Source organism: Cheilinus undulatus, linkage group 1 (assembly GCF_018320785.1).
Source record: "Cheilinus undulatus linkage group 1, ASM1832078v1, whole genome shotgun sequence".
In the NCBI taxonomy this organism is placed as follows: Eukaryota; Metazoa; Chordata; class Actinopteri; order Labriformes; family Labridae; genus Cheilinus; species Cheilinus undulatus.
The window spans coordinates 13,125,562-13,152,971 of record NC_054865.1 but is presented as its reverse complement, the minus strand read 5'-3'; the positions used below and the strand labels follow the sequence as shown (position 1 = coordinate 13,152,971).

Genomic DNA, 27,410 nt, shown 5'->3' with positions numbered 1-27,410 from the left:
GAATCTCTGGGGAAATATCAAGAGGAAGATGAGAGACACCAAACTCAACTATACAGACAAGCTGAAGGCTGCTATCAGAGCAAACTGCGCTTCATAACACCCCGGCAGTGCCACAGACTGACTGGCTCCATGCCACATTGCACAGATGCAAAAGGAGCTCCAACTAATTACCAAGTGCATACATTAGCACAATTTTCCAGAAGGTCAACATTTCTGTCTTATAAATTTTGTATTTGGAAAGATGTTTTGTAATATTCTAATATTTTCTAAAGAATGGATGTTTGATGTGTGTGAGCTGGAAGGTGTTATCATCAAGATTCAAACAAAAAAGGTCTTGAAATATACCACTCTGAATAAGACCAATGTAAAATAAATGGGAGTTCCACTTCCCCCACAGGGGGAAAATGAACTTTTTCATGATATTCTAATTTTTTGAGATTCACCCATACAAAACTCAACTTCTACCCAATTACCACTTGGCATGTAGGCTATGTATTTTGGAGCTTATGGAAACTGTGCTGACTAGTTTAAGTTTTGCCATGTTTTTTTTTTTCTTGTACAGGCTGACACCTGGCTCCTATAAAACTGTATCACAGCTGCTGATGGGGTTGGCTGAACTACTTCTGTCCGTCCATACTCCTGAACACTTGGGGGCGGTATTACACTACTAAGACGTTGGTTAGCAGTCATAAAAACAGAAGAGCTCCCCTCCTCTGTCTTCATGCTGCTTCGCTCTCGCCGGTGTGGAGTGTAGTCCTGCCTGTTGTCTGACTGCTGTGGAGTGTGTTTTATCAGTGAAAGAGCTTTACCACTAGTGTGGGAGAAGGATTTCACAGTATGGCGTTAAACTTCACCATCAACACGAGCAATCCGCCTCTCGGTGAGTTTCAGCCTGTGATCCTGAATAGATATTTCTTCAGTGTATTCAGTGACAGCTGACGAGCAAACATTAGCTGTTAGCACTATTACGTGTCACCCCAGCAAATGACAAAAACTGTCACACCGTCTTCTTTGATGTTTGTTTTCATAACTGTTATCAAATGTAATGAAAACAAGAAAGCAAAGGGGAGAGGAATATTTATTCTAGTTCTGTTTTGTTTTGGAATATCCCAATTATATTAAATGTAAAGATAAATGGCAGTCTTTTATTGAAGTAACTGTGTCAAGATAATTTTTTATGGGAATGGGGTAAATTAATTAACGGTTGTTTATTAAATAGAGTTGCATATGCATACGATGAGGTCGTGAGCTTTATTTGACGTATTGTTCATACTTAATAGGTTCTGTAACTTGACCTTACTATTTAAGTTAACTCGGTATTACTCTATGTCCATATACGATGAATGGGGCGTGTTTAGCCAACATAAAAGCTACTAGCTACCAAGCTAATCGGAGAATATACAGCTACGGTGTACCAGTATAACAAGTGACCGTGTAAATTGGATACTTTCAGCCGAATACCACTGTGGTTGTCGTACTTCCAGCAGCCGTTTAACTTCCAGTGTCCTCGTGGATACCTATTTAATTAGCTATGTACCGACGTCATCAATCTGACTTTATGTAATTGTATTACAATAAAAACAACAAAGATACAACCGTGAGTACTGTTCAGGTTGTCAACGGCCGTTGTCACTGCGATAACCACAGACGATTCAGAATGAATGTCACCAGATAACACGGTCACTAGTCACACCAAAACACCACCTCTAAGCTAACGTTAGCTAGCTTGTCGTCGTGGCACTGGAGCTCCAGACCACAACATGTGCAGCTCATCTTAATGCACCATTACTAACACCAGTTATATTAAAGCACACTTTTAACCTACAACTTCACCAGTATTACCTTTTAAATGTGTCTTTATTGCATACAAACACTATTTGTGAACTTTGAATAAACACATGGAGAAATAATTCATATTAAAGAGCATACATTTTGGATGAGTTGACACGCTGACACAGGCTAACACAGGTTAGCTTTGATGGGCGATGTAGATAAAGAAATTTTAACGTCAACACCAGCTGTAAAATTCCCAAACGTGGCACTTTGTGTGCACACACGAGTGTTGAATGAATCAGGACAAGGTTTTCCAGATGTTAGTGTGTCAGTGCTTTTTATTAAGGTAACGTAATCTATTGATTAGCTCTGACAGTAGCTGAACAGCGCCCACGTGCGTTTGATATCAGTACAGCAGGCTGATGCAAGCTTGCTGAAAGCAGTGAATGTTGATCATGGACTGCACACTTTTATTTTATTTTATATTATTTTATTTTTATTTTACTATGATTGCTGTTTTGTTTCATCAGCAGCAGCGCTAGTCCTGGAAAGTTTAATGCTGGAAATGGTTAGTCAGTGGTTTTTAAGTTTTAATATGTACCCAATTTTGCTCCCCGAAGAGGATGGGTATAATGAAATGTATTATGAAAGAAAGATTAGTTAACACCATAAGCAAAGATCCTGAACAACATAATCTGTCCATTTTGTATTAGTATTTTAATTTCTTGATTGCTGATATATGAAAAACGTTTGGTAAGGGAGATCAACATGTTCAAAACTTACCAAGTTAACTACTTGTAGATGTCACATGGAAATTAGGGATGCACATTTGATTTTTGCAGATATCTGATATGCCACTATTTAAAAATTAAATTTGGTAGGTATTGATAGTTAGAGTCCAGACTTAAAGCTTCAGTCCTTAAGAGACACAATTTAAAGTTTTAGGATGAACAAATTTTAACCAATTTAAGTCCTCAAAAATGGTAGAGGCTAAGCCCATGCTTGAAGCCTCTGAGGTGCTACAATATTTACAGATGATATAAGCAGATTTTTACAACAAAAATCTTGTTTGTCAACATTGGAAAGAATGTTCATATCTGCCGATACGGATATCATGCCAATAATATTGTGCATCCCCAAAGGAAATGGAAAAATCGTATTTTATTTAATGTTATTTTACGCTATTTTAATGATCTATCAATATTGAAAAGTCTTGAGATTTTAAAAAAACGTCGGCTAAGTCATATCTTTAATCAAAAACTTTCTAAAGAAAACAGAGCAATGTCTTAATTGCATAGATATGTTGGCAAGGTTTCAGTATAAAAATGCTGCCAACATATTTGTGTGCTTCAGTGCGCAGTAGTTGTCTAGCAGGATGTTTTAATCAAAAGCAAGACAAATATATGGTGCCTCAGACTTCAGTTTTTGTTTCTATTGCTTCAAAACAGGTATTGTTTGACTTTAAAAGAACCACACTGAAGTTTAAAGTTTCAATTTTACAGCAACCCAACTGAATGGGATAAGTAGTACTTCTACAAAGAGTGCACAGCTGTAAAGGCATGAAGAGATCTTCAAAAAGGCATGCTGAGAAGAGTGTAGGTTTACACCGCAAGACCAGTTCAGCTGGTTTTCAGGCAATGCATCTGTAGAAATTGCCAGTTATATAGGTCAGGGTTGATATGTGCTGAAGAAGGCCTATGTCACTATCTGAATCTGACTCCAGAGGAAGCCCATATTTTATGCTTTATCTACTCAGAGTTTATGGATGCTGATTTTTACTCTGTTAGGGCAATTTTTCTTTTATACATTTCAAAAGCTGTAGTCTCAATCAACCGTTTTGTACACATACAAGGGCTGGGCAATTAATCAAGTTTTAGTTTTGATTACAATTTTTGCTCCCCACCATCATGAAATCAAGATCATCCAGGTTAAATGATAATAATTGTTCTATATTAGCCGCAAATTTCATCACCACTACCTCAAAAGCATAGTTAATTTATTTTCATCTATTCAATATTATCACTTTTATGTGTTATTTATTTTTTATTACTTGTTTTCTTAATGTTCAGAATGTCAGAGTTAAGAGTGTTTAACAGCAATAAATTCACATGATAAATGTTATCAGTTAGTAATCCTGTTTGATAATTGTGATCTCGATAAAAGTCAAAATAACTGTGGGAATGATTTTTTACCATAATTGAGCAGCACTGACCCACAGACACCTTTCTACAGCTGCTGATAATTGACTGAACAGATTGCTTTATATAAACTTCATATTGTGCTGTTATCTGCGTACAGAGCGGAATTTTGCATAGTAAATCTGTGGCTAACGCTACTTTTTTTATTTGTACCTTTGTAGTGTTTTTTATTTGTACGGATTTATTTATTTATTGTTTGTGTTGGTTGTTTGTCTGTGTCCTTTCTTGTCCTTTCTTGTTATTTCTTTCTGTCAGTATGTTCTTAAATAAAGCCTCTAATATCATATACTATTTATTTATTTTGTGGCAACACAACTATTTGCATAGTCACTAAGGCTGGGTAATTATACAAAATTTAAATTTAATTGCAATATATCCTGCTGCAACTATCAGACCACAAAGGGTTCAGTATGTCCTAAACCTGAAATTTGAGTTAAAATAACTGTCACACTTTTTTTGCAGCAGAGATGTTTTGCTCTACACATAATGCAAAAATTAAAATGTATTTTTTTAAGAGTAATTTACAAAAAAAAAGCTTACTTTCTTTATTATTGTATGTTTTTTTTCTTAATTAAATGAGAATGACATCAAAATGATTCCCTTCTTTAAGACAGCAATTTGTCTGGAATTTTTAATATTAGTTCAGATTAGATAGATATGTTTCAAAATTGTTCTACCTTAATTTAATCTATAGACTATTGTCTCACTTTAATATTGACAAAATTATTGGTTGTCTTTGTTGAAAAATACTCAAAATGAGGAACTAAAGAAATAATCACATATATAATTGCAATAACAATGTTGGAAAAAATAATCCCAATAAGATTTGTTACCAGCCATTCAGCCCTTATACCCACAAATGTTGTCAAAAATGTTGATACAGATTAATATTATAGACCTTGACTTAAAATAATTTAATATCCATTTTATAAAATGATCCAAAGCAGTGCTGATCGATTACCAAAATTAGTCTATCACATTTTTGGTTTCTTTTGATCCTGAAAATGAACTGATCATTATTAATGATTACTGGGCCAGTAGGTTTTATCTTATGTCAAATGTTTGTTGTGCTGTTTGGCTGTTGGTAATTATTTTTGTTTATTTATCATTACTGTGTATCATCATTTTTATACATTTGTTTTTTTTGTTTTTTTGTTTTTTTTGCTCTTTTAATTTTATTTATTGCCTGTTCTTCAAAAATTGTTAAAGTTTTGAAGTTTGATAAATGCATGTGACAGAGATGTTATAACAGATTGTAATTGTGTTGAATAATTTTGATCTCAATATTTGTAAAAAATAATCATGATGGGTGCCTGTTTAGCTCTGTGGATAGAGCTGAGAGAGCCTCTTGGTAGAGCAGGCACCAGTTTAAAGTCTATAGTCCTCAACATGCTGGTCTCAGCACTGTTTGGTGCATGTCCTCTCCCACTATCGCTCCCCATATTTCCCGTTATTTCCTGTCATTTCCTGTCTTTCTTTAGCTATCCTGTACAAATAAATGCAAAAAAAAAACCCCAAAAATGAATATATAAATAATTGTGATCGTAAATTTTACTATGATCAAGTTGCCCTAAACAAAAGTATTGAAAAGGTACCTTAATGATTAAAGAGAGAGAGAAACTACACATTTGCAGTCATAATGAAAGTAAAAGCTACAACAAACGAAGTGTGAAAGCAGCTGTGGTCCTTTTAAACTGAAATCAGCCAAAATGTTGATTTCTCAAATCCTTTTTTTGCATTTCTTAAGGATGCAAAAGTTACCTTTATTTCTTTTATAGACAGCCAGAGGGCAGAGGATGTAACTTTAGAGAAGAAAATTTCTCAATTGCATTAAAAAAGCATTTGCTCTGTTTTGGTTGCAGAATATCTCCACTGTACCTGTATTTTGCTGTTTAAACAAAATACAGGAGTTTACTTGCAAATTCTGGTAATTGAACTCAAGTAAATTCCCAATTGTAGGTGGACTTTCTCTTCATTGCCATGGAGAAAATGTTTTCATAGTTAGATTTTTACTGGTATTATATCAAAGTTAAATGTTGTGGTAGCTATTGATATCGTCATGATACTCGAATTTTCTAAGTGTTGTATGTCTCTCTCTCCTGCAGGAGCGCTCCTTGCAGCAGAGCATGTGAAGAGCAGCGTGCAGGTATCAGTGGAGGAAGGCAAAGACACCAGGCTTCATGTCTCAGAGTATGTGACTATTAAAAAAGTAGCTTTTATCATATATTTTAAAAAATGTTCTAATGAAGTTGCAGAGTGAGCAGATGCTGTTCTTTAGTGTTTTCATCTCAGTTCTGTGTTATTTTCCCCTCTCTCTCAGTGCAATCCAGTTCAGTGATACTAACTCCATCAGTCGGTACCTGGCTCGTGTGGCTCCCGCTCTGGGTCTTTATGGGGCCAACATGATGGAACAGACTGAGGTGCGTGTTTGTGTGTGATGGAGATTTTGTGTGACAGATGTTACCTTTCCCTCTCTGACATTTTGTGTGGTATCTGCAGGTTGACCACTGGTTGGAGTTCAGTGCACGGCGTCTGTGTGGTCAGCCTGGTTTGGCCGCTGCACTGGGAGAACTGGATAAGGCCCTCTCTTTGCGGACTTTCCTAGTGGGACATGCTGTCACCCTCGCTGACCTTTCTGTTTGGGCTGCCCTCAAAGGTTCTTACTGTCAGGATGGAACAATCCATATACCTGTGTACTTTTTTCTGTTTTGATATCTTATTTATTTGTGTGTGTGTTTTTTTTTCTCGGCAGGTCATGGTGAATGGCAAGGCCAGAGCAAATCCTTCCCACATGTCAACCGCTGGTTCTCTTTCCTGAGCTCACAGGTTCCTTTTACCTCCGTTGGAAACAAATACGCAATGAAAAACCCTCCAATGAGCAAATCCAACGTAAGTGGACTATTATATAATAGCCCTTTACACGCATGCACTTTTGAAATCTTCCTGAAAATTGTCTGCACCTTAAAGTAGGAGACTTCCCTGTCAGACAGGAGGGGGGGTCTCAGGAGGTAAGACATGACATTAAAAACAACAAAGTAACAGTGTGCAGTGCTAATGTCAGTTTTTGCCTTCATGTCAGTGTGCCTATGGCTGTGTATTATTGGGCGTATTTAATGTGTAGGCAAATAAATGGTAAAGAATATGCTGAGAAGTCAAAGGAGTATAAAGCTGCTTTAATTGTGCTAAACAATTGCACTGGTTCCTCATCAGTGGTATTTAAACATTATCAAGCTCTTAACTCAATACAGGTGAATTTAAAAATCGAAAAAATATATTTATAAGACAAGCACTAAGTTTGTGGAGATTCATACTACTAACTTGTATCTAATAGTATTGTTTTGTATTTGTATCTGCAGAAGTTAGTTTGCAAATACCGGCATATCAGATGGGGGCAAAATCTAAAATCGTGCATCTGTGATATGAAAAGGATTTAACTTCTTCATAACATTTAAGAAAAGGACCGTCAATGTGAAGCCATACTCGGTGTACCAAATAAGCAAAGAAAAAAGATCAGGTTGAAAATTCTGACTGTATGTGTCTGATTGACAGTCAGATGAGAAGAAGCAGGATGTTGGCAAGTTCGTGGATTTGCCAGGAGCTGAAATGGGCAAAGTGGTGGTTCGATTCCCTCCAGAGGCCAGCGGGTAAGACTTGAAACTGAGTTTGGAAAAAGTTTAGATTGTGCATGGTTTTGAGATTCTGAAATGTGTATGTGGTGTAAAAAAGCTTTTTTAACAGGGACCATTTTAATGTCTCTCTTCAATCAGATACCTGCACATTGGCCATGCCAAGGCAGCTCTCCTCAACCAGCACTACCAGGTCTCATTTAAAGGCAAGCTCATCATGCGCTTCGATGACACCAACCCTGAGAAGGAGAAGGAGGACTTTGAGAAGGTAAAATGGAAAAAAATGAGTAACAAGGTTGTATCAATACCAGAATTTTGAATTTAGATACTAGAAAAAATGAAAGGATAATGATGTCTGTTTGGATCCTATAGCAAGAAAATAGAAGTTGTAGATGCCCAGTAATGAATAATCTGTTGTTACAAATGATCAAATTACCATGATTTTGACACTTAACGCAGACACAGAACCCTACTGACTAAGTATTAAAGCTAAAACATGTCCTTGTGTATTTATTTGCTTTCAGGTGATCCTGGAGGATGTTGCCATGCTCCAGATCCATCCAGACCAGTTCACCTACACCAGTGACCATTTCCCCACCATTATGAAGTTTGCTGAGCAGCTGCTTGCTGAGGGCAAAGCCTACATTGACAACACTCCTCCAGAGCAGATGAAGCAGGAGAGGGATCAGCGTGCTGAGTCCAAATGCAGAAACAACAGTAAGCCTTAGGAAACAACAGGGTTACCAGTCACAGTGAGGCTACAACGAAAGGTTTTCTGAATAATATTCACTCTTTTCTCTGTAGCGGTGGAGGAGAACATGAAGATGTGGGCGGAGATGAAATCTGGGACAGAGTTTGGTCAGACCTGCTGCATGAGAGCCAAGATCGACATGAACTCCAACAATGGCTGCATGAGAGACCCCACCCTGTACCGCTGCAAGAACACGCCCCACCCTCGCACCGGAAACACCTACAGGTAAAATAAGTCTATGGAGAAACAAACTAGAATATTATTCCTGATGTTTTTGGTAAATTAAAATACACTTTGCACATTAACATTGTCCTATTTCTTCTCTCCAGAGTCTATCCTACGTACGACTTTGCCTGCCCCATCGTGGACAGTTTGGAGGGGGTAACTCATGCCCTGAGGACCACCGAGTACCACGATCGTGATGAGCAGTTCTACTGGATCATCGACGCCTTGCGCCTCAGGAAGCCTTACATCTGGGAGTATGCCCGACTCAACCTGAACAACACAGTGCTGTCCAAGAGAAAGCTCACCTGGTTTGTCGACCAGGGTTACGTCGATGGATGGTGGGTTAAGTTTGATTAAGAAGGTGACCTGTGCTAAATACCTTGAATATCTTGAAAAGTATCTTTTACCTGAGTTCTGCTACTACCAGGTCTCCAACAGCCTTCACGTCTTCCCCCTTTGCACCTTTTTTTGGACATTGCCTTATCCTCTTTACTTTTGATTTGTTCCTCTCAATTCCCACATTTAATTTTGAATCTTATCTCCTCCAGGGATGACCCTCGCTTCCCCACTGTTAGAGGAGTCTTGAGGAGAGGAATGACAGTCGAGGGTCTGAAACAGTTCATAGCAGCTCAGGTACATCTGTCAGAACATGTGAAATGATTTAGTTTGATGCTTGTTTTGTTAAGATGTATGTAACTGAAATAAAAACATTCATGCATTTATTATATACTCTTAAAATTATTTTTCTTGCTACTTCCAGGGTGGATCGAGATCAGTGGTGAACATGGAGTGGGACAAGATCTGGGCTTTCAATAAGAAGGTAAATGTTTGTCTTTTTATCATTTCCCTTAAAGGCTGAACAAACCATATAATTATATAAGATGTGGTTTCATTAATTAGTAATAAATGATGGAAATCATAAAGTTAACTAAGCTAACATACTGTAATACATAACTTGTAACTGTCTTTAGACTGCCAACTGTGTTAGAACCTTTAACAAATTAATGGTGGATTTTGACATACATGTAGTTGTTCGTTTAGAAATAAAGGGATACTATGAAACATACCTCACAGGTTTCAGCCTGTATTGGCAGAGGTTTAGAGTTTCACTGCTGGCATGGCTTCTTTTTGCTTTGCTATTCTCATTCTGTTTAACTTTTCCATTGTCCCACTCTGTTTCCTGCCTCATCGCCCCATTCCTGCCTTTTATTTATCCCACTAACCCTCAAGCCTCTTAAAACAATCAAGCTGCTCCATTTCATGTCCTGTATGTGTTGATGTTCATGGTGTTTTACCTTTCTCCATGCGTTTCAAGCTCATTGTTGCCTCCTCTGTGTGGTTTTCCCAGCTGGCACTTGCTGCTTCATTCCCAAGTCAGACAGAAGGTGTGAAACTAAATATGATGTTGATTGGCTTAGACTTGGCATACAGGGTTAGTGGAAGAAGTAATGAGTGATTTTTTTCTTTAGATACATTTTTAACGTACAGCGGGTTTGCCTGACTACTAGGTTTAAGTAAAGACTTAAGGTGTAGATCAGGCAAAGATAGAAGAAGTGAGGAGAATGGGGGGCAAGTTGTTACTCAGGCACATTCACTTCTTTTTATGCAAAGATCTTGTGCATGAATGACTTACACATCCTCACTACTTTCCTCAGACAGTTTCAAGTCCCTCAGGCTTCTTTACTTTAACTCTGAGATACTTAAATTTGCTGCAGCAGATAGTTGTCACATTTTGTTGGTTAAGTAGACCTTCAAGATCACTTATCACAGATTAATAGACAACCCCGAAGTCATTTTTGTTACACTACAGGTTTTTGATTGATTGAAATTAATCATTTTTTGTTTTATAACATAATTCTGATTGGCCAAATATGCAAAGCACCAGTCTACTATTGCTGGACAGATCAGCACTTGGTTGCAGACATTACTTCTTTCACAGACTTTTGTGGGTGGGGGGTGGGGGCGACTTCTGTACTGTAATCCCAAAAAAGATAAAAAATAATGCGTTTCCTCCACTGTGAATTTACGGAGAAGCTCCGGGGCAACACATGAGACGGTTTTCTGTCATGGGATATTTTACCATTTAAACTTCAAGCAGCCATGTACCTGTGACTCTCCAAGCTACTTTATTCAAATCTTTTACTACTGTTTGCTCAGTAGTTTTGCACACAGTTCATTAGAAACAGCCACAGGTTTCTTTTTTGGAAAGTACAGCAGGACACCTAGAAGAAATAAAAAGAGGTGCAATAACATTTTTATTTAAGATGGAGTTTAGCATAATGTTCCTGGATACCAAAGTGATAGGGAGACACTGGGACTTAGCAAGAGCTGAAAAAATATTAAAAGCTAACAAAAGAAAAACAAGGGGGGACAAATTTGTAAAAGTTCCATTCTATGTAAATGTGTCTCTCTCTACCTCTTTCCTCTCTCTCTTCCTCCCTCGTTGTATCTTACATTAAAACGACATCTCACTCCTCTGTTTCCAAGCTGCCAATTAGCTGTCTGAAGGTACTCCTCCTCCTCCTTTTCCTCCTGCTCATTTTCAACCACTCCCTCCCTGCTTTCATCAAAAGCTGGTTTATCTAAAAGTCTACCAACTGTGCTCACTATTTTACCATCCAAACAGCTGTTCAGACTCTATATTTTAGTTAAGAAACTTTAAATTACCTGCAGGATAAAGGTATTCAACAGCAACAGGCAGCTGTCAGTTGAAAGACACACTGAATGTCTACACTGTTACAAAGGATTTGCATGTACTGGTTTTGTTCATTTTTCCCTAAATAGTCTATATAATTGGCAGTCAATAGGATTTTTCATTCCTCAACAATTATATCTGGATTTCATTAGACAAAATCACCAATGATAACAATGGCATTTTTTTTGCAAAATTACTTAAAATGTGATGTTTCAAATTATTATGTAAAACAGTTTCAAAACACTCAATAGTTTCTAAAGAATTAAGGAAAGAAATCTGTTGTAATTTTTGCTTTGGGGGTAATTTTTCTCAAATCAGAGCTATTTTAATCAAACATCTTTACAGACCTTTTAAGGATGCTTCACAGGTTTCTTAATAGGGTTGAGGTCAGGGGAGGATGGTAACAACACCATGATTTTTCTCCCTTTGTGCCCATAGCATCCAAGGACTCAGTGGTGTTTTTAACAGCATGGGATGGCACATTGTCTTGCATGAAAATGATTTTACTATGAAGGGCACGGTTCTTCTTTTTATACCATAGCAGGAAATGGGCAGTTAGGGACTCCACATATTTTGCTGAGGTCATTTTGACACCTTCAGGTACCTTTAAAGGGGCCTACCAGCTCACTTCTTATAATTCCAGCCCAAAACATCACTCCACCACCTCCCTGCAGATTCATAACTCCATCCATCTGGACCATCCAGTGAATAAAACTGTTTGAAAATTAGTCTTTATATATTTCTGAGCCCACTGCAATGTGTCTCGTTGAGGGCATTGGTTTGGGTGGCTGAAATATGGCTTTACCCACATCAGCAAGCCTCTGGAAGATTCTGCAACAAGAGGTTCCTGAGACTCCAAAGACACCAGCAGGTTCAAATACCCAATTACTACTCAGTGGATTTTTTACAGCTGCACTCTTAATATGATGAATTTGCCTTACAGAAACTTTCCTTAATACACCTTCATCTGATGAACACTTCTGTGCTCTGAATCACAATCAGATCTTTCCACAGGAGGATGAAATATCCAGTGTTTTCCCACCTTTTGCAAGATGGTGCACTTTTCCTGTTGTTCATCATCAGAAAGATCTTTCTTTTTTCCCAATATTGCGTGAAACCTGTGACTTGCTTAATAATGTGGAACAAACTCCTGAAATAGTTTCCCTTTAATGACAATCACCTAGCAAGCGAATAACCAAACCTTTTTTATTTATTTTTTATTGCATAAAAGATAAGTACATGTAACAAACAAGTACACAAGACACGGAGACAGTGACAAAAGTACAGACAGGCCATTTGATTGAACAGACTAGTAGATCAATTAGTGTAAGATATCTAATTGTGTGTGTGGGTGGGTGCAAGTGTGTATGTTTGTGATTTACTCTGGAAACAGAGCATATATCTTGTAAAAGTATATCAGATGGTCAGGCAGAACAATGAATATAAAGAATTAAACTAAATTAATACTGAGAGAAAGACCTTGCTACCTTATCTGTAGAAACTATTATGATAGCTGTAGTAGAAATTACAATATTATTAAGGAGACAAAACATATATGGGTAAATAAATAAAACTCCTCCATTTACTGTCAAAAGTCAGTTGTAAAGGGGAGTGTAGACCACCCCTTCTCGCAAGGCAGCCAGACTCAGTTCAGGCACCATTACAGTGTGTCAGTTTGGGACACCACAGCTATTCAGGCAAGTTATTCCAGTAAGTTCTTCAACTATACCTCTTGTGGTAGTTTTAGTTTTGAGGGATTTGGGATGTTGAAGAAAAAGGGATTGGACCAAGTCTCTTGCTGAACAGCCCCCAGAACCTGAGGAAGGAACTTTTTCATCAGCAACAGCAATGGCCAGTCATTAAGGTTCCATATGTCATAAAAATGACTTGAATGGGGCTTGGTCCCCTGAAAGACAGTCCCCAGACCCTGAGGAGGGAGCCTGTCCATCCATATATGGGACAGCCTGTCAAAGTGATTTAGTGTTTTTGTATTGTTGTCCTTATTTATTTATTTAAACTTTCTCTTTTCCTTGCCATGACCAAACCTGTCTGAGATTGATATCCGTGATGGAAACTGACAGGAGAAGCAACACAATTGAAAACAAAAAGTCAAATGTTTAGTTAGAATAGAACAGAATAGATGTTTATTGCCTTTTGCACAGGAACAGGACAGTAGAGGTACATTGTAATTTTTGTGTGCTTCTTCTTGAGTCAGCTCTACAAAAAACCAAGAAGTATAAAAATATAAAAGTATAAAATAGAACAATTTAAGCAAGAATTGTGATATAAATACGGTTGTATTACCAAAATACACAAAGAATGTACACTGTACACAAAAACACCCTCATAAATATGAAAAAGATAAATTAAATAAAATAAAAAGTAAAATATAAAGATAAAGAAAGGTAAGATAGATAAAATAACACTGCTGAAAAAATATTCAAGACTTCTACATCTATCATTGCACCTGAGATTTCTTGCATTGCTTATTACCCATAGTGATAATTTCAAACAAGTTATTGCACACTTCAGTATTGCACATATTGACAGTAGTAATTATTGCAATCATATTTGGAATCATATTTGCATAATAATTTGGAACAAGGTGTATTACGGTTCTCAGAGTTATTGATTCTTCACTCTTTGTTGTTCTAAAACAATACTTTATTTGTTATGTAATAATAATAATAATAATAATAATAATAATAACTTTATTTGTATAGCACTTTTAAAAACATGGGTTTACAAAGTGCTCTGACGTGCAGAAGCAAGCAGAAAAACAAAGCAACAAACCCAAACAGAAGACAAGAAGACAGAACCTGACATGCAGACAACATCAGTATAATCCAAACATTTAAAGAAACTAAACAAAAATAAGGACAAGATAATAATTGATCTACATCCAAATACATCAAAACCTAGACGTCGTGTGATGCCATGCAAACTAAGACATCACAGATATCAGAGTGCAGACATGAAACCATCCTACACAACTAAGACATCATGAACATCATCAGGATGCAGGCAAGACACAGACAACAGTCCCATAAAATGATAGGAATCCAGGCAATGCAGGAACCCAGCTACACAGGCTGAGACCAAGAGGACCAAAAATAAAGACATGAGAAATTAAAAGAGAAACAGTAAAATGTAATTAAGAAGGCAAAATAGATATTAAAACAGGGTAAAACAAGCTCTAAAACTGTAAAAGCAGTAAAATTAATACATATTATAACAGAGGTAAACAAAAGGGAAGCAATAAAGACATGAAATCAATAAAGTGAGGAAGACAATAACGATTAAAAACAGCCAGGAGGCAGGGAAATAAAATGAGGTTGACAAGGAGTAAAGGTGAGATTAAGAGGAAATTAAACTAAAATATGTAAGAGTCTGTGAGAAGATAAAAACCAAATAAGAAGACGACGACATCACATAAAAGCCAGTCTATAAAAATGAGTTTTAAGAAGTGATTTAAAAGATGTCAATGATTCTGCATGCCTTATCTCCTCGGGTAGGTCGTTCCAAAGTTGAGGGGCTCTGATGGAGAAGGCCCTGTCACCCTTGTAGTTATTGATGGAGTCAAAACATCAAAAAAAAAGAGAGACAGAGCTTCAGTCAGATTCTCTCATTATCTCTGTTACATAGGACAGACAGAGGCCTGTCTAAATTGCCTACATTTGTTGCCAATGTTTGACGTTACAACAATATTTTTGCAGCTTAGACAGGATGCAGTATTTTGCCTGCAAGTTTTGGTTATTGAAACAACCTGTGTCTAGAAGGTGTTTGGTAACCTGTTCTGCTTTGGTATTATTGTCTTCAATTACCTCCAGTGTAAAGCTTGCCTTACATGATGCCTCACAGTTTAACAATACAGTACTTTGATTAATACCAGCTTGTGAACAATATTGAAACAAACTTTTTATACTAATCTAATATAACAATAGACGAGGCTGGAATCTAGGGATATTATGATTTCCATCCAGGTCACTCTCGTGAACGCAATACCTTAAGCCCAATTTGAGGCTAGAATTACCCTCCTTGACTATAATGGGTGCATATCCTGAGTGGAGATTTGTTTTAAACAATTATTTGTCTGAATAATCCTCAAGTGTGTCCTGTCAACACAGTTTTGTTACTGCTCAAAATCATGTAGCAGCCTACCAGACCTTGAATTGTAAATGGCAAACTTTACAGCCTCCCTCCATAAAAAAAGACTTCAGTGCTATAAAGTTTGACTCATAATTCTGTTATTCCTATTGGTTAAATCTTGAGTGGAGAGGAGGAGATGCTTGTTAATAACTTAGTGAAACAATGAAATAGCAGAAAAATATATGCCGTAAAATTTCAAACAATAGGATTAGATCTGTCTCCGCCACACTCTCTGCGATACATGGTCATGCATTTAAGATTGCTGTGGTGTCTGGCCTCTCACCTGTCTGACCCTCAGGATGCTGTCTATAGAGGCCCGAAGCAGTTCCATGTGGGCCAGTTGGAGTTCTTCTTAAGGATGAAATTTTCATTTTCAGCTCTGAGGTCCTTCTTCGCTGAAGCAGAAGGGGAAGGGGTTTCTGATAGAGATTTTTATTTTTCACTTTTAATGATGAATCAAAGATTCCTCTTCATTTATTGAGTATATATTTAAGCTTTACATTCATTCTCTATGTGACATTTCAAAGAGCTTTGAGCCTAAATCCTCATATGAAGAGCATCATAAGTGCCTAATAGTAAGGAAAACAAATGTCAAACTAGCGGTGTGCCTGTCTGTGCGGATTATTTATCAGAACTTTAAAATGTTTGTCTGTAATATGAGAAGATATATTCACAACACTTATGTTACACTTATTATACTCGTATAATAAGTCATGACTGAAGAACTAGTCTGGCTTTGATACCACAACTCTTAGAGGAAGTAAAAATCCTCCTTACTGTGTATTTTGAGATAGCAGCACCCAAATGATCTCAATCATTCTTGAGGATGCCTGTCTTTTTAGAGAAGTGCGAGGAAACTCAGTTGAGAAGTTTTTTTTCCACCATGGCCACAAACTGAAAATGCCCTCTTCAAATTTATGAACAAGTTTATGAACAAATTATTTGTCATATGTTTCATTAACACCTCTCTTTTGTTTTCCTGTATAAAGAAACAAAACATGACCCTGCAGAGATTATAATTGGTAAAATAAGCTAGTTATTTGGCCTCTGAACAGTGAAGCCGGCTGGTAAAGTAGTGACTGATGGGTTGGCTGAAAAAGCAATTGTGGAAGTATTTATTTCCCCCAGTTTCCCTCGCCTGCTTACATCATTATCCATTCTTAGAAGCAATGTTTAATTTTATCTGCTCATCACTTTTCATGTGTCTTTCTTCCTTCATTTATCACGCACTGAGCTGGGCTATATTTTGATTTTTATCAAAGAAAAACAGTTTTTGGATTAATTTGCGTCATTTACAGCTTTATCCTTTCATTACTTACTTTGTGCGCTGAGGCTGTTGTGAAGCACCCATTTTTATTTCTTGTACTAAACACTTTATATCTTTGTGTCTCTTTTTACCTGTCTGTATCAGGTTATTGATCCAGTGGCTCCCAGGTTCACTGCTTTGTCCAGCTCCTACGTGGTTCCTGTTTCTGTGGAAGAGGCTAAAGAAGAGATGAAAGAAGTGGCCAAACATCCCAAGGTCAGAGCTTTCTCTGTTTTAAAATGTTTTAAGTTTTTCTTTCTGCTCTATTCTCTTTTTTTAAATTCTTTCTTTAGCCCAAGGTCTCAGTCAAGTTACTTAAAAGAACAGAAGTTCTACCTAAGACCACACAAGAATTTGGAAATGAATCCTTTTTTAATTTCCTCATTATAAAACCCTGTATTTTTAGAACGCAGACGTGGGCATGAAGGAGGTTTGGTACGGACCTCGTGTTCTGGTGGAAGGAGCGGATGCTGAAACATTCTCAGAGGGAGAGATGGTCACCTTCATCAACTGGGGCAACCTCATCATCACCAAGATTAACAAGTATGCGGGATAATTTTGCAGCAGACCTTCTTTTCTTTTCTAAAGAAAGGAATTCAAACAATTTAGGCATAAGGCTACAACATAACAAAACTCGACTATTTACCTCAGCCTAAGGCTCCATTTACACATAGCAAGCATGGTGTAACAGCCCACTGAAAACTTTCCTCATGCTCAATTACAGTGTCTTTGTAGTTGGTAACTGCCAGTGGGAATCATTCAGTATGGTGTTAAAGTAACAACGTACTGCTCAGTTCCCCATAGTCTAACTCATTTTTGTCCCTTAGAGGGTCTGATGGGAAGGTTGTGTCCATGGAGGCTCGTCTGAACCTGGACAACAAGGACTACAAGAAGACCACAAAGATCACATGGCTTGCTGAGACGAACAGCGCCCCCCTGCTGCCCACCATCTGCGTCAACTACCAGCCCCTCATCTCCAAACCTGTCATCACCAAAGACGATGACTTCAAGGACTACATCAATAAAAACAGCAAGGTTTGTTCTGCTACATATTAACCTCATGTTTCATGTGATGTTTATTTGGTAGGTTTTTTTTCTTTAACTCTGATTTTCACTGTCAGCTGGAGGAGAAGATGCTTGGAGACCCCTGTCTGAAGAGCCTAAAGAAAGGAGACATCATCCAGCTCCAGAGACGAGGCTTCTACATATGTGACCAGCCCTATGAGCCAGTCAGGTGAGAGAACTAGACTGTTGTGCCCCCCTGTGTATTACACATGTATGTTTGTGTTACCTTGTGATATCCTTCCCTCTTCACAGCACCTTTAAAACTTGGCATGCTAGTTGAGGTGTTTCAGGCTTTTAAAAAAAGAAGGCATTACTCCAGTAAAAGCCATCGATCTGCTGAGTAATCCATTTGTCCTCTAACATCTCTTCTGCTCGATTTTTGAATGGAATGAAGCAAACTGCCATTGAGCATTACAGTGCTTTTCATGTGCACGTTGAAAATCTTCATGCTATTTATCATATTTAGGCTTTTCAAATGGTTATTTCGGTTGCTGTGCTGTTAATAAAACCTCTGGCAGGACATTGAAAGATAACTAACTTGCTGTAAAAAGCACTCTTAGCAAAATGTCTGGTTCATGTACAGAAAGAGACAGCCTTTGGTAAATGGACTCAACATATATTCTGTATTGCAGTCAACATTGTCTATTCCATCTATTTTACATAATTTACATTTGAATGATTTCTGTGTTTTCTTTTTTAAGTCTCCTGAAAGCAGAAAGAAGACAAGTAACACGTTGAAAACTCCTCAGACTAAAGCATAGTTTTATTTATATATATATATATATATATATATATATAGCATTAGTTTATCAATGATGCTTCATATCATTGACACAACATTTAAATAAAAACAGTTTTGTGCATCAGATTTTACCATCGTTTTGTGGGGACCTAGGGCCAACAAAGGTATAGAGAAGTTGTTTTTTAATTGTAACATTCTTATTTAGACCCCCAGCATTAGTACATTAAATGCATTTGATTGAGATCCACTATAAGTGCATTATTTTTTTTTAACTGTAGCTATTTGCATTTTTTTCCCTTTCTGTACACTTCAGCTGTTTAAAATGTAAAATAATGGCACTTCACAAAACTTTAATGTTTGACAACCCTAATTAAATGTTAATTCCTTGTATTTCTGCTTTCGGAAACTCGCTGAATTTATATGAAATAACTTCCTGTGATTTTTGATAATACAATCTTTACTGCAGAAAGAAAACAAATCACAATGCTGTTTACTTCCAGTATCATTCAGCCTACAATAAAGTTATACTGATTCTGACAAGGGTTCAGGATATAATTCAGAGGAAGGCTGACTGTTTTTGCATCAATGAACATGTTAATGATCAACCAAGTTCAGGTGTCAAAAGTAGTCCACACAAATGTGTGCCATCAGGGAAGACTGCGTACCTCCATATATACATGTTGTGTTCAGTAATATCATGCACTCCTGTTTCTAACCTCGGTTAATGTCTTCAGTCCTAACAGTTGTAAGGAAAGTCCATGTGTGCTGCTCTACATCCCTGATGGACACGTCAAAGAGATGCCGACTGCTGGATCCAAGGACAAGAGCAAGAGCCAAGCCTCTAATAACACAGTGAGTGCCTCTTGAGAAAACCCCAGTGATAAATAACAATGTTTTAGGCCTCTGTGCCTCTGGGTCTGTCAACTTTTGTTTCTCAGGATCCAATTATCAACGATGATTTCTCAGCTAAACAGGCTGTCTAAGTTTATGCCTGACCTGCTGAGCTGACCTGGTTGTTTTTTTTTTTAATCATGGTTTAGCAGTGGGGTATGAACAAATGAACAAGGGGGTCTAGTGCTTTCTCCTTGGTTAACAGCACACATGTCTGGGTCATAAGCAGAGCAGCGCCACTAGAAGTAGACTGTAAATGGAGTGAAGTCTTCTTATCAGGTCCTCGGTAGGTGAGGTTTTCAAACAAATAATGGGGACAAGGTTATCTGATAAAAAGGAAATAACATTAAACATTCAAAGGGAAACTAAAAGCAATAGAAGTTTAGATAGTGACCACGAATTAAGGTGTAAAGTTTGGCATAATGACAGGAAGTCCTAGTATGAATAGACTTTGAGCCTGGATGTAAAGATACCATGTGGGTGTTATAAGGACAAGGATGCTATTTCAAAGAAAGGGAAAGAGAAACCTCCAGGTCTCTTCTATAAGTACTGGCTGATTTCAGATTTCTTCACTTCTTTTGAACTTTTAATCTGCCTTCACTCTGCTTTAGCCTGCCACCCCTTCAAAGGCTGCCTCAACCTCTGCCTCACCGCCTACCTCAGCCTCAGTGGGAGACTTATTCTCCAGCATTGTAGCACAAGGAGAAACTGTTCGCCAGCTGAAGGCCGCCAAAGCCCCCAAAGAAGACGTGGACAAAGCAGTTCAGCAGCTGCTCTCTCTTAAGGTATGTGAGGATAGTGTTTGTTTTTTGTTTTTACTTATTTCAGGCCAACACCAAACCTCATACTTGCAAGGCATTTAAAAATATGCAAATGACATCTTTTTAAATGTTTCAAGTCATTGGAATTTGACTGTAAATGTTAAGTGGAAGAAGGATTGGAGTCATTGTGTCTGCAAACAGAAAAACCAGCTTAATACATTTGAAACTGCTGTAATTTGAGTTTTTACCTGTTTAAATTACTAGTTTAAACAGCACGTTGTGCTCAAGTAAGGGTCAGTAATGTGACTTTGATGCTATATTAGTTAGAGGTAGACAATCTGGTTTGATTTCATTTTGTCTGCAGGACCTTAGAAGTATTAAAAGTTGATAAATCCATTTTGCAAAAATTAAGGCTTTTAAAAAGTATTAAAGTCTTACATGCAAGATGATGAGGTCTTGAATGTAGCAGTTTTTAATATTTATATTTGTCAAAAAAGTTGATTGGTTTTCTGCTGTTGTTTTTATGTTTGGTTTTAGACACAGGTGAGATGTCAGTCTGTACACTTGTGTGTTCTGGCTTGTTGAGCTGTCAGTGCATTTATAGCCAGCAAATTAACAAAGTGATCAAGTGATGTGTGTATTTAAATGATGGTAAGCTTTGCAGTGAAGCTTTTGCCTTGTGTAATACTAGCACAGATCTTATGACGTTAGCGCTGGTAACATCTCAAAGAAAGCTCAATCTTTGGCGCTGATGATATTTGTGGTCTAGTATCAGAAGGCTCCTCTAAACTAAATAAAGACTCTGGACACTGAAATCTTATATAGTCTCCTTTTTCCCTCTCTTATCTGCAGGGGCAGTTTAAGGAACAGACAGGTGTAGACTACAAGCCAGGTATGGCTCCTCCCACTACCGCTTTCACCCCATCAACTGCATCAACAGACTCCGCCTCTTGTCCGTTCACCCGTGTTTCCCAGCAGGGGGAGCTGGTCAGGAAGCTAAAAGCAGAGGGAGCACCTAAGGTACACAAGTATTTGTCTGTTATTCATGTTCACATCTCCAATCCCTTCAGCGCTGGTCTCCACGTCATCTGTCCGCCCATTAAACTCGCATCAAATCATCTAACATTTCTTGTGTCCTCAGTCGTTGGTCTGTGAAATCTAAAACTTGTTTGTTTTGTCCCTTGTTGCTCGTATCCAAAATAATTTGTCTAGTTAGTGCTCGTGTTCACGCCTCATTCACATGCAATACTTGAATAGCTTCCTGCACTACTAAGCTGGTTTGTTGATGGCCCCAGGACCAGATTGACGCAGCGGTAAAGCAGCTCCTGGCTCTCAAGGCAGAGTTTAAGAAGCTGACTGGTCAGGATTATAAACCAGGGATGGCCCCTTCCACTCCTGCCTCCTCCTCTGCTTCTTCTCCTGCAGCCAAGTCCTCCTCTTCCTCCTCTCCTTCCCCTTCTTACACCTCTTCTTCAGGCCTGTATGAGCGTGTTGCAGAGCAAGGGGAGGTTGTGAGGAAACTGAAGTCTGAAAAAACCCCCAAGGTAATCTGATACAACCAGGAATGTAGTGATAGAAAAATGGTTGGAGAAAAAGTATTGCTTGGAAAAGGCCTAGTGTAAGTTTGAATTACTGCACTTGCAAGTGTACTCTAAATGTGATACACGAGTACTATATACATTTGATATGGTGCAGTTTTATAAATTGTCTGCACCTTGTATAGCTACATTAGGAGGCTACTTAAGATAGCTGAAATCTGACAAACCTTTGTCAGTTTGTGTCGTACTCTGAGTGATGGATCCCTGAATGTACGTTAAGTACTCTGCCAATTCTTCACCATTTACCATGAGCAATTTCACTTACTTTTTTTCTCAATGCCTTCATCGCTAATTAAAAATGCACTGAGCTCAGTCGGAAACAATTCTCTCAAGTATTATTTGTGAGCAAATAAGATTGGCAAAGTTTAAATCCAAGTTTAGTGACTGTTTGCTGTTTAGCCACCATTCGAGGTATCTGATTAGATCAAACTTTAAGAGCTATACCCTCCAAAAGATAAACTTTATTTGAAGTGTTGAATAATTCTTGTTACAGAAAAATATTTAAGATACAGTGACGTGTTTTCAGGGGCGGGCTGCTGGACTGAGGAAATGAAAATGAGGAAATGAGACTCAGTGACTTTAACTTTCCGAACCATTAGGGGTGTAATGGTTCACAGAGGCCTTGCTTACACAGTTGTAGTCTGTGTTCTCTACTTTTACAGGTTCTACAGCCTTTCAAAATATATTGGCAGTATTATCCTGGACTGTGTCTGCTTTCACATCCTGGGGCTTTTTTAAAACAACACAGAGATGAGGAGAGGGAGAAGATGCTGGACGGTCTCACTGCTTCACTTCTCTTGCTATAAGAGGGAACTTTGCATCTTCATGTGTTTTGTTGAGCTGGCTCCTTCCTCTTCTTCATTTGTTGTTAAATAGCCTTTAGCAAGCACTTACAAGTATTACTGCCATCTGGATTGGCAGGTAAATACTGTCACAGTTTTTTTGCTTAAAACAAATGGTTTGGGCGTATTCGTTGTGGGACTACGTGTACTTGAACTGTGATCCCTGAACTGAAGAATACAAATACTGTTAAACTGCTACCAACCACACATTTTCTGTTTTTGAAATCTCTGTAACTTTTGGTTACTACCAACCACTGAAGTGGCTGTAGGAATTTTTTGAGATCTGGGTCCAAAAACTCAGGGTTTTTCTGCCAGCATTCATCAAGGGTCCTGATGTGCCAGAAGCTGGGGCTGCAGAGTGGTGGGGCGGCAGTCAAGCTTGAAACATGTTGACACACCTGACACTTGGCAGCCAAGGTTAAGCTCAGCAGCATTTCTTTTATCTGGGCCTTTTCACCACTAGTAATACACCAGTGGTTTGACCAGGGGCTCGCAACAACCCTACCACCTGTCTGGATGGTACCCTAAGCCCTTGGTTCCCAACCTGGGAACCAAGGGCAAATATTGCAATATTTACTAAAAGCATGATAAAGCAGTTATAAAGTAGTTCATACAAAGTTCTTTTGTTAAGAAAAGTATGCATGGACCTTTTTTAGGGTTTTATAAGTAGAACAGTTAAAATCTATGTTGATTTTTGGCAGCAATGTGTCACTTTTTCTTCTCTCTTGGGAAGAGAGGGAGGCTCCGCTTTTCTGAGGAGCATGTAGGTGGGGCTCCAAGGAAAAATGGTTGGGAAACACTGCCCTAAGCCATGCTTACTCAACACACCCACCCCCACACTAAAGGTGTGGACTTTTTCAACAGATTATTTTCCCATGCCCCTGGTAATATGCAAGGACATCCAGAGCACAACTGAGGTTGTGTCAGTATTCCTGCGAGCTTACTCACCATTACATGCCTGACTTATGCCTCCATTTTTGGCCCAAACATGCCTAAAAGTTCTGCACAGTACTGTACATTAGTAGAGCAAACAACAAAAAGATCACTAAGATGAATTTTTGGGGTCAACAAAGGTAAAGCTCCCAAAACTTTTAATACTATTAAACTTTCAAGACTTTTTATGTTTAAAAATGCTGCACTCATTTTACAAAGAGGATAAGGGCCACTGAACAAAAAGTTTAGACACAATTTTTGTGTTACTTTTGAGAAAAAAGTCAGAATTCTGAAATTAAAGTCAGACTTCTGAGATTAAAGTCAAATTTCTGATAAAGTCAGAATTCTGATTTTTTTTTTCCTCAGAATTCTGCCAGGGTTGTCAAATATCTTGTGTTTTATTTAGAATCTCATAATTCTGAAATTAATCTCTGAATTCTCACTTTAATCTCAGAATTCTGACTTTTTTCTCACAAGTAAAAAAAAAATTTTTTCAGTGGCCCTAACCCTCTTCTGTGAATTTTAATGATTGATAGTATAGAAAAGCACTGAATGTTTAGAATTACTACAGATACTTGGTTATTTTTTTACACAAAGCTGCTGTGAGCAGAGAAGAGCACTCCTTTAACATGTGCCAGTAAATTCACAGTCAGACAGTCTGCAGGACTCTCCCTGCCATGTTGGTAATTTGGTTAACTTAGCTGGCAGGGCATGTGCCACACATACAAAGGCTGCAGTCCTCAATACACTGTTGACAGGTTTGATTTCAGGGCCTGGCTGCGACCATTTAGGTCTTTCATTCCCCACAATCTTTCTCAGTATATCCTGTCTGTCTTCAGCTATTTTATCTATCAGATAAATGCAATGATGGCCCAAAAGCGGGTGCCTTATTCTGTTTTTTTGTTGCTGCTGTATCATAACTGGTGTGAAAGAACAAATGAAAGTACAAAACAGATTATAAACAGAAATAACTGTGGACTGAAATAAAATCCAGTGATCACTGGTTTGGTCAGTCAGAGTTTGAGAGCAGATGCTTTTATATACAGAGGCTACAGTCCTGAAAACATCTGCCACAGTGTCTTCTCCCTGCTTCATTCATTTAATACATATCTACCCTTCTCACTCCTCCCCACATTTCCTGTCCCTACAGTTATCCCGTCAGTAAAGATAAGGTCCAAAAAATGTGTTAGTCTTTTACAAAAACGTTGAAGCAAGAACTGACTTGCTGCATTAGCAGATGGTCTGACTTCCTCTTTAAAAGGGACTTGGTCACGTTCTTATTACAGGATGATATTAGGCTTTACAAGCCATGGAAACATAGGCAATTCTCTTTAGTATCAAGATATGCATGATAATAATGCACTTAAATATTAATCCACCTAAATTTCTTTGTTGTTATTCTCTTTAAAAGTGTGAAATGAGATTATGAAACTTAAATTTTGAATTGACAGTATCCTTGTCTGTGGTTTTCCAGGATCAGGTCGATGCAGCCGTCAAACAGCTGCTGTCCCTGAAGGCAGAGTACAAACAGATCACAGGACAGGAGTACAAACCTGGAGCGGCTCCAGTTCAGAAAGCCCCTGCCCCAGCACCCGTCCAGAACAGCCCAAGTGCTGCTCCTGCTGCTACCGGCCTCTATGAGAAGGTGGCTGAGCAGGGAGAGGTGGTGAGGAAACTGAAGACTGAAAAAGCCCCTAAGGTGAGCCACTATACTCTGAAAATAGATCTGAAAGTGATTTTATAAATACAGGTCCCAGTCAGTAAAAAAAACTGTTACTGCTGCTGTGAGTAAACATTTCTCTTAATGATCATCAGGATCAGGTTGATGCTGCAGTGAAGCAGCTGTTGGCTCTAAAAGCTGAGTACAAACAGCAAACTGGACAGGATTACAAACCAGGATTACAAGCACCTGCTAGCCCTGCCCAGACACAGTCCAGCTCTCCATCAGCCAACTCATCCCCACAGGCCCAGCAGTTATTCTCCCAGGTGGCCCAGCAGGGGGAGCTAGTGAGGAAGTTAAAGACTGAGAAGGCCCCCAAGGTTAGGAGCCAACAGAAAATGCAAATTTAAGTCAACTAATGTTGAAAAGGGAATAAAAACAGTATCCGTCTTTTGTATTAGGACCAGGTGGATGAAGCTGTGAAGACCCTCCTGGACCTGAAGAGCCAGTATAAGACCCTTACAGGAGAGGACTACAAACCAGTGGCTGCTGCAGGAGCCAGTGGAGGGGAGGACAAAAACCGCAAAGAGAGAGAGAACAAGTCTGAGAAACAGGGAGGAGGAGGAGCAGGAGGAGGCAAGAAGGGTAAAGGAGAAAAAGGCAACCAGGGCAAGGAGACACCAGGAGGAGCAGGAGGGGCAGGAGAGGGTCAAGGACCAAAGAAACAAACACGGTGAGAGACTGGAGACGAGTGAAACATCAGAGGAAGACAGACATGTTTGAAATGTTAGCACCAGTACACTGTTAACATGAGACTTCAAATAAAAATATAACAGTAATGAAAATAAACTGTGAACATTTTTATTAGGGTGTCATGGAGCAACTCTTTTATTTTACTTTTTGCATCTGATGTCAACTTCTCTACATTTAAGTCTGTTGCAAACTTTGTCTTTAATTGCAGGTTTAACCCATCAACTTCATAAAACCTAGGCCTCGTCTTAGTTATATCACCAAAGGAACAGGGATTGAACTTTTCATCTGTCTGTTTTTTTCCAACACTAGAGGTTGTTGCTTGATTTCATAATTCTTAAAGATTAACTCGCCTTCAGATTTTAAAAGATCACACTGGATATCATACTTCCCCTTGTTCTCCATGTAGATCAAGGCTCTACAGACTGAATCAACATGCATTGTTTTCTTTGTTGGGTTTGAGTTGTTATCCCTGAGGCTTACAACAGAGGAGCTGGCAGTTCGTTGATAGCAGTATTCAAACCTAAGAGGCTATGACTTGTGTATTGTAGTATTTAGTGAAATGCTGGAGTTTTGTGGTGGCTTTTTTGGTTAACCAGCCTCTGAAGATGGATCATCTCTACATTACTACATTTCTACTGTATCTTGACAACATAAGAGTTTTGGTTTTATACTACAACTTGGTGAGTTTTAAAGGATTGGTGTGTTTGTCTGCTTGATCAGTGTTTGTGGCCTGCTGTCAGCCTCTGGATTTAGAATTTGATCGCTTTGAAGTACTAATAAAAAACAAATATTTATATTATGCATGTTTGATATCCGTCACAAATGTGGAAACCTGTCACACCAGCTCCCTTGAAGCCTTCATTCAGAGGGTCTGCAGCTGCTGATGGTGGTCACAATTTTGGTACAAGATGCAAAAAGTAAAATAAAAACTTCTGTTTCTCAAATAAACCCTAATAATCAAGATTATGATGCCAACCAAATAATGGGGATTTTTGCTGTTTCCCTTTTGGTTCTCATCTTATATTTTTTAATCAGTTATTGTCAGGATGCTGGTTTGCTTTATAGCTACTGCTGTGAGCTGCATGGATGGCTGAACTTTAAATGGCTGCTTTTTTATGAACAGCATTATTTTTAGAAATGTTCAAAGCTCCTGTGAGGGTGTTTGGCTGGTCATGAAATAAATAGGCTGAAATTAATACTGATGCCTGACCTATGCCTCTGACCCCTGCTGCAGAGCAGGTGTTAAATGGCATGGTTAATAGCTCACTGCAAAACAAAACTCTTTTCATAAAAAAATGGGGAAAGAAACCCCTCACAGGAATTTTTATCAGTCTCTAGAGTGGCTTTTTACCTTTATTCCTTCCCTTCAACTAAGTAATAACGTGTGTTTGTGTTTTGTTCTTTCTCAGCCGTAGTTTTTGTTGTTTCCAAAAATTGTGTTC

At 38.3% G+C, this 27,410-nt stretch overlaps 1 protein-coding gene across 2 annotated transcripts in view; it reads left to right on the top strand.

The window, feature by feature from the left end:
* Positions 1–719: 719 nt before the first annotated feature.
* eprs1 (glutamyl-prolyl-tRNA synthetase 1) overlaps positions 720–27,410 on the top strand; it is a 32,963-nt gene continuing 6,272 nt past the window's right edge. The window contains exons 1-23 of one of the 2 annotated variants that reach the window (XM_041813587.1): positions 720–880; positions 6,077–6,161; positions 6,292–6,391; positions 6,471–6,627; positions 6,724–6,860; positions 7,521–7,615; positions 7,739–7,865; positions 8,122–8,314; positions 8,402–8,573; positions 8,678–8,911; positions 9,122–9,206; positions 9,334–9,393; positions 16,829–16,939; positions 17,130–17,266; positions 17,551–17,758; positions 17,845–17,957; positions 19,265–19,382; positions 20,033–20,206; positions 21,035–21,202; positions 21,478–21,726; positions 25,030–25,254; positions 25,371–25,595; positions 25,677–25,948. In XM_041813587.1, the coding sequence (XP_041669521.1) occupies positions 838–880; positions 6,077–6,161; positions 6,292–6,391; positions 6,471–6,627; positions 6,724–6,860; positions 7,521–7,615; positions 7,739–7,865; positions 8,122–8,314; positions 8,402–8,573; positions 8,678–8,911; positions 9,122–9,206; positions 9,334–9,393; positions 16,829–16,939; positions 17,130–17,266; positions 17,551–17,758; positions 17,845–17,957; positions 19,265–19,382; positions 20,033–20,206; positions 21,035–21,202; positions 21,478–21,726; positions 25,030–25,254; positions 25,371–25,595; positions 25,677–25,948 (3,488 nt within the window). In that variant the 5' untranslated portion in view covers positions 720–837. The remainder of the gene's footprint in view (positions 881–6,076; positions 6,162–6,291; positions 6,392–6,470; positions 6,628–6,723; positions 6,861–7,520; positions 7,616–7,738; positions 7,866–8,121; positions 8,315–8,401; positions 8,574–8,677; positions 8,912–9,121; positions 9,207–9,333; positions 9,394–16,828; positions 16,940–17,129; positions 17,267–17,550; positions 17,759–17,844; positions 17,958–19,264; positions 19,383–20,032; positions 20,207–21,034; positions 21,203–21,477; positions 21,727–25,029; positions 25,255–25,370; positions 25,596–25,676; positions 25,949–27,410) is intronic. The other variant, XM_041813668.1, reaches the window with a different exon arrangement.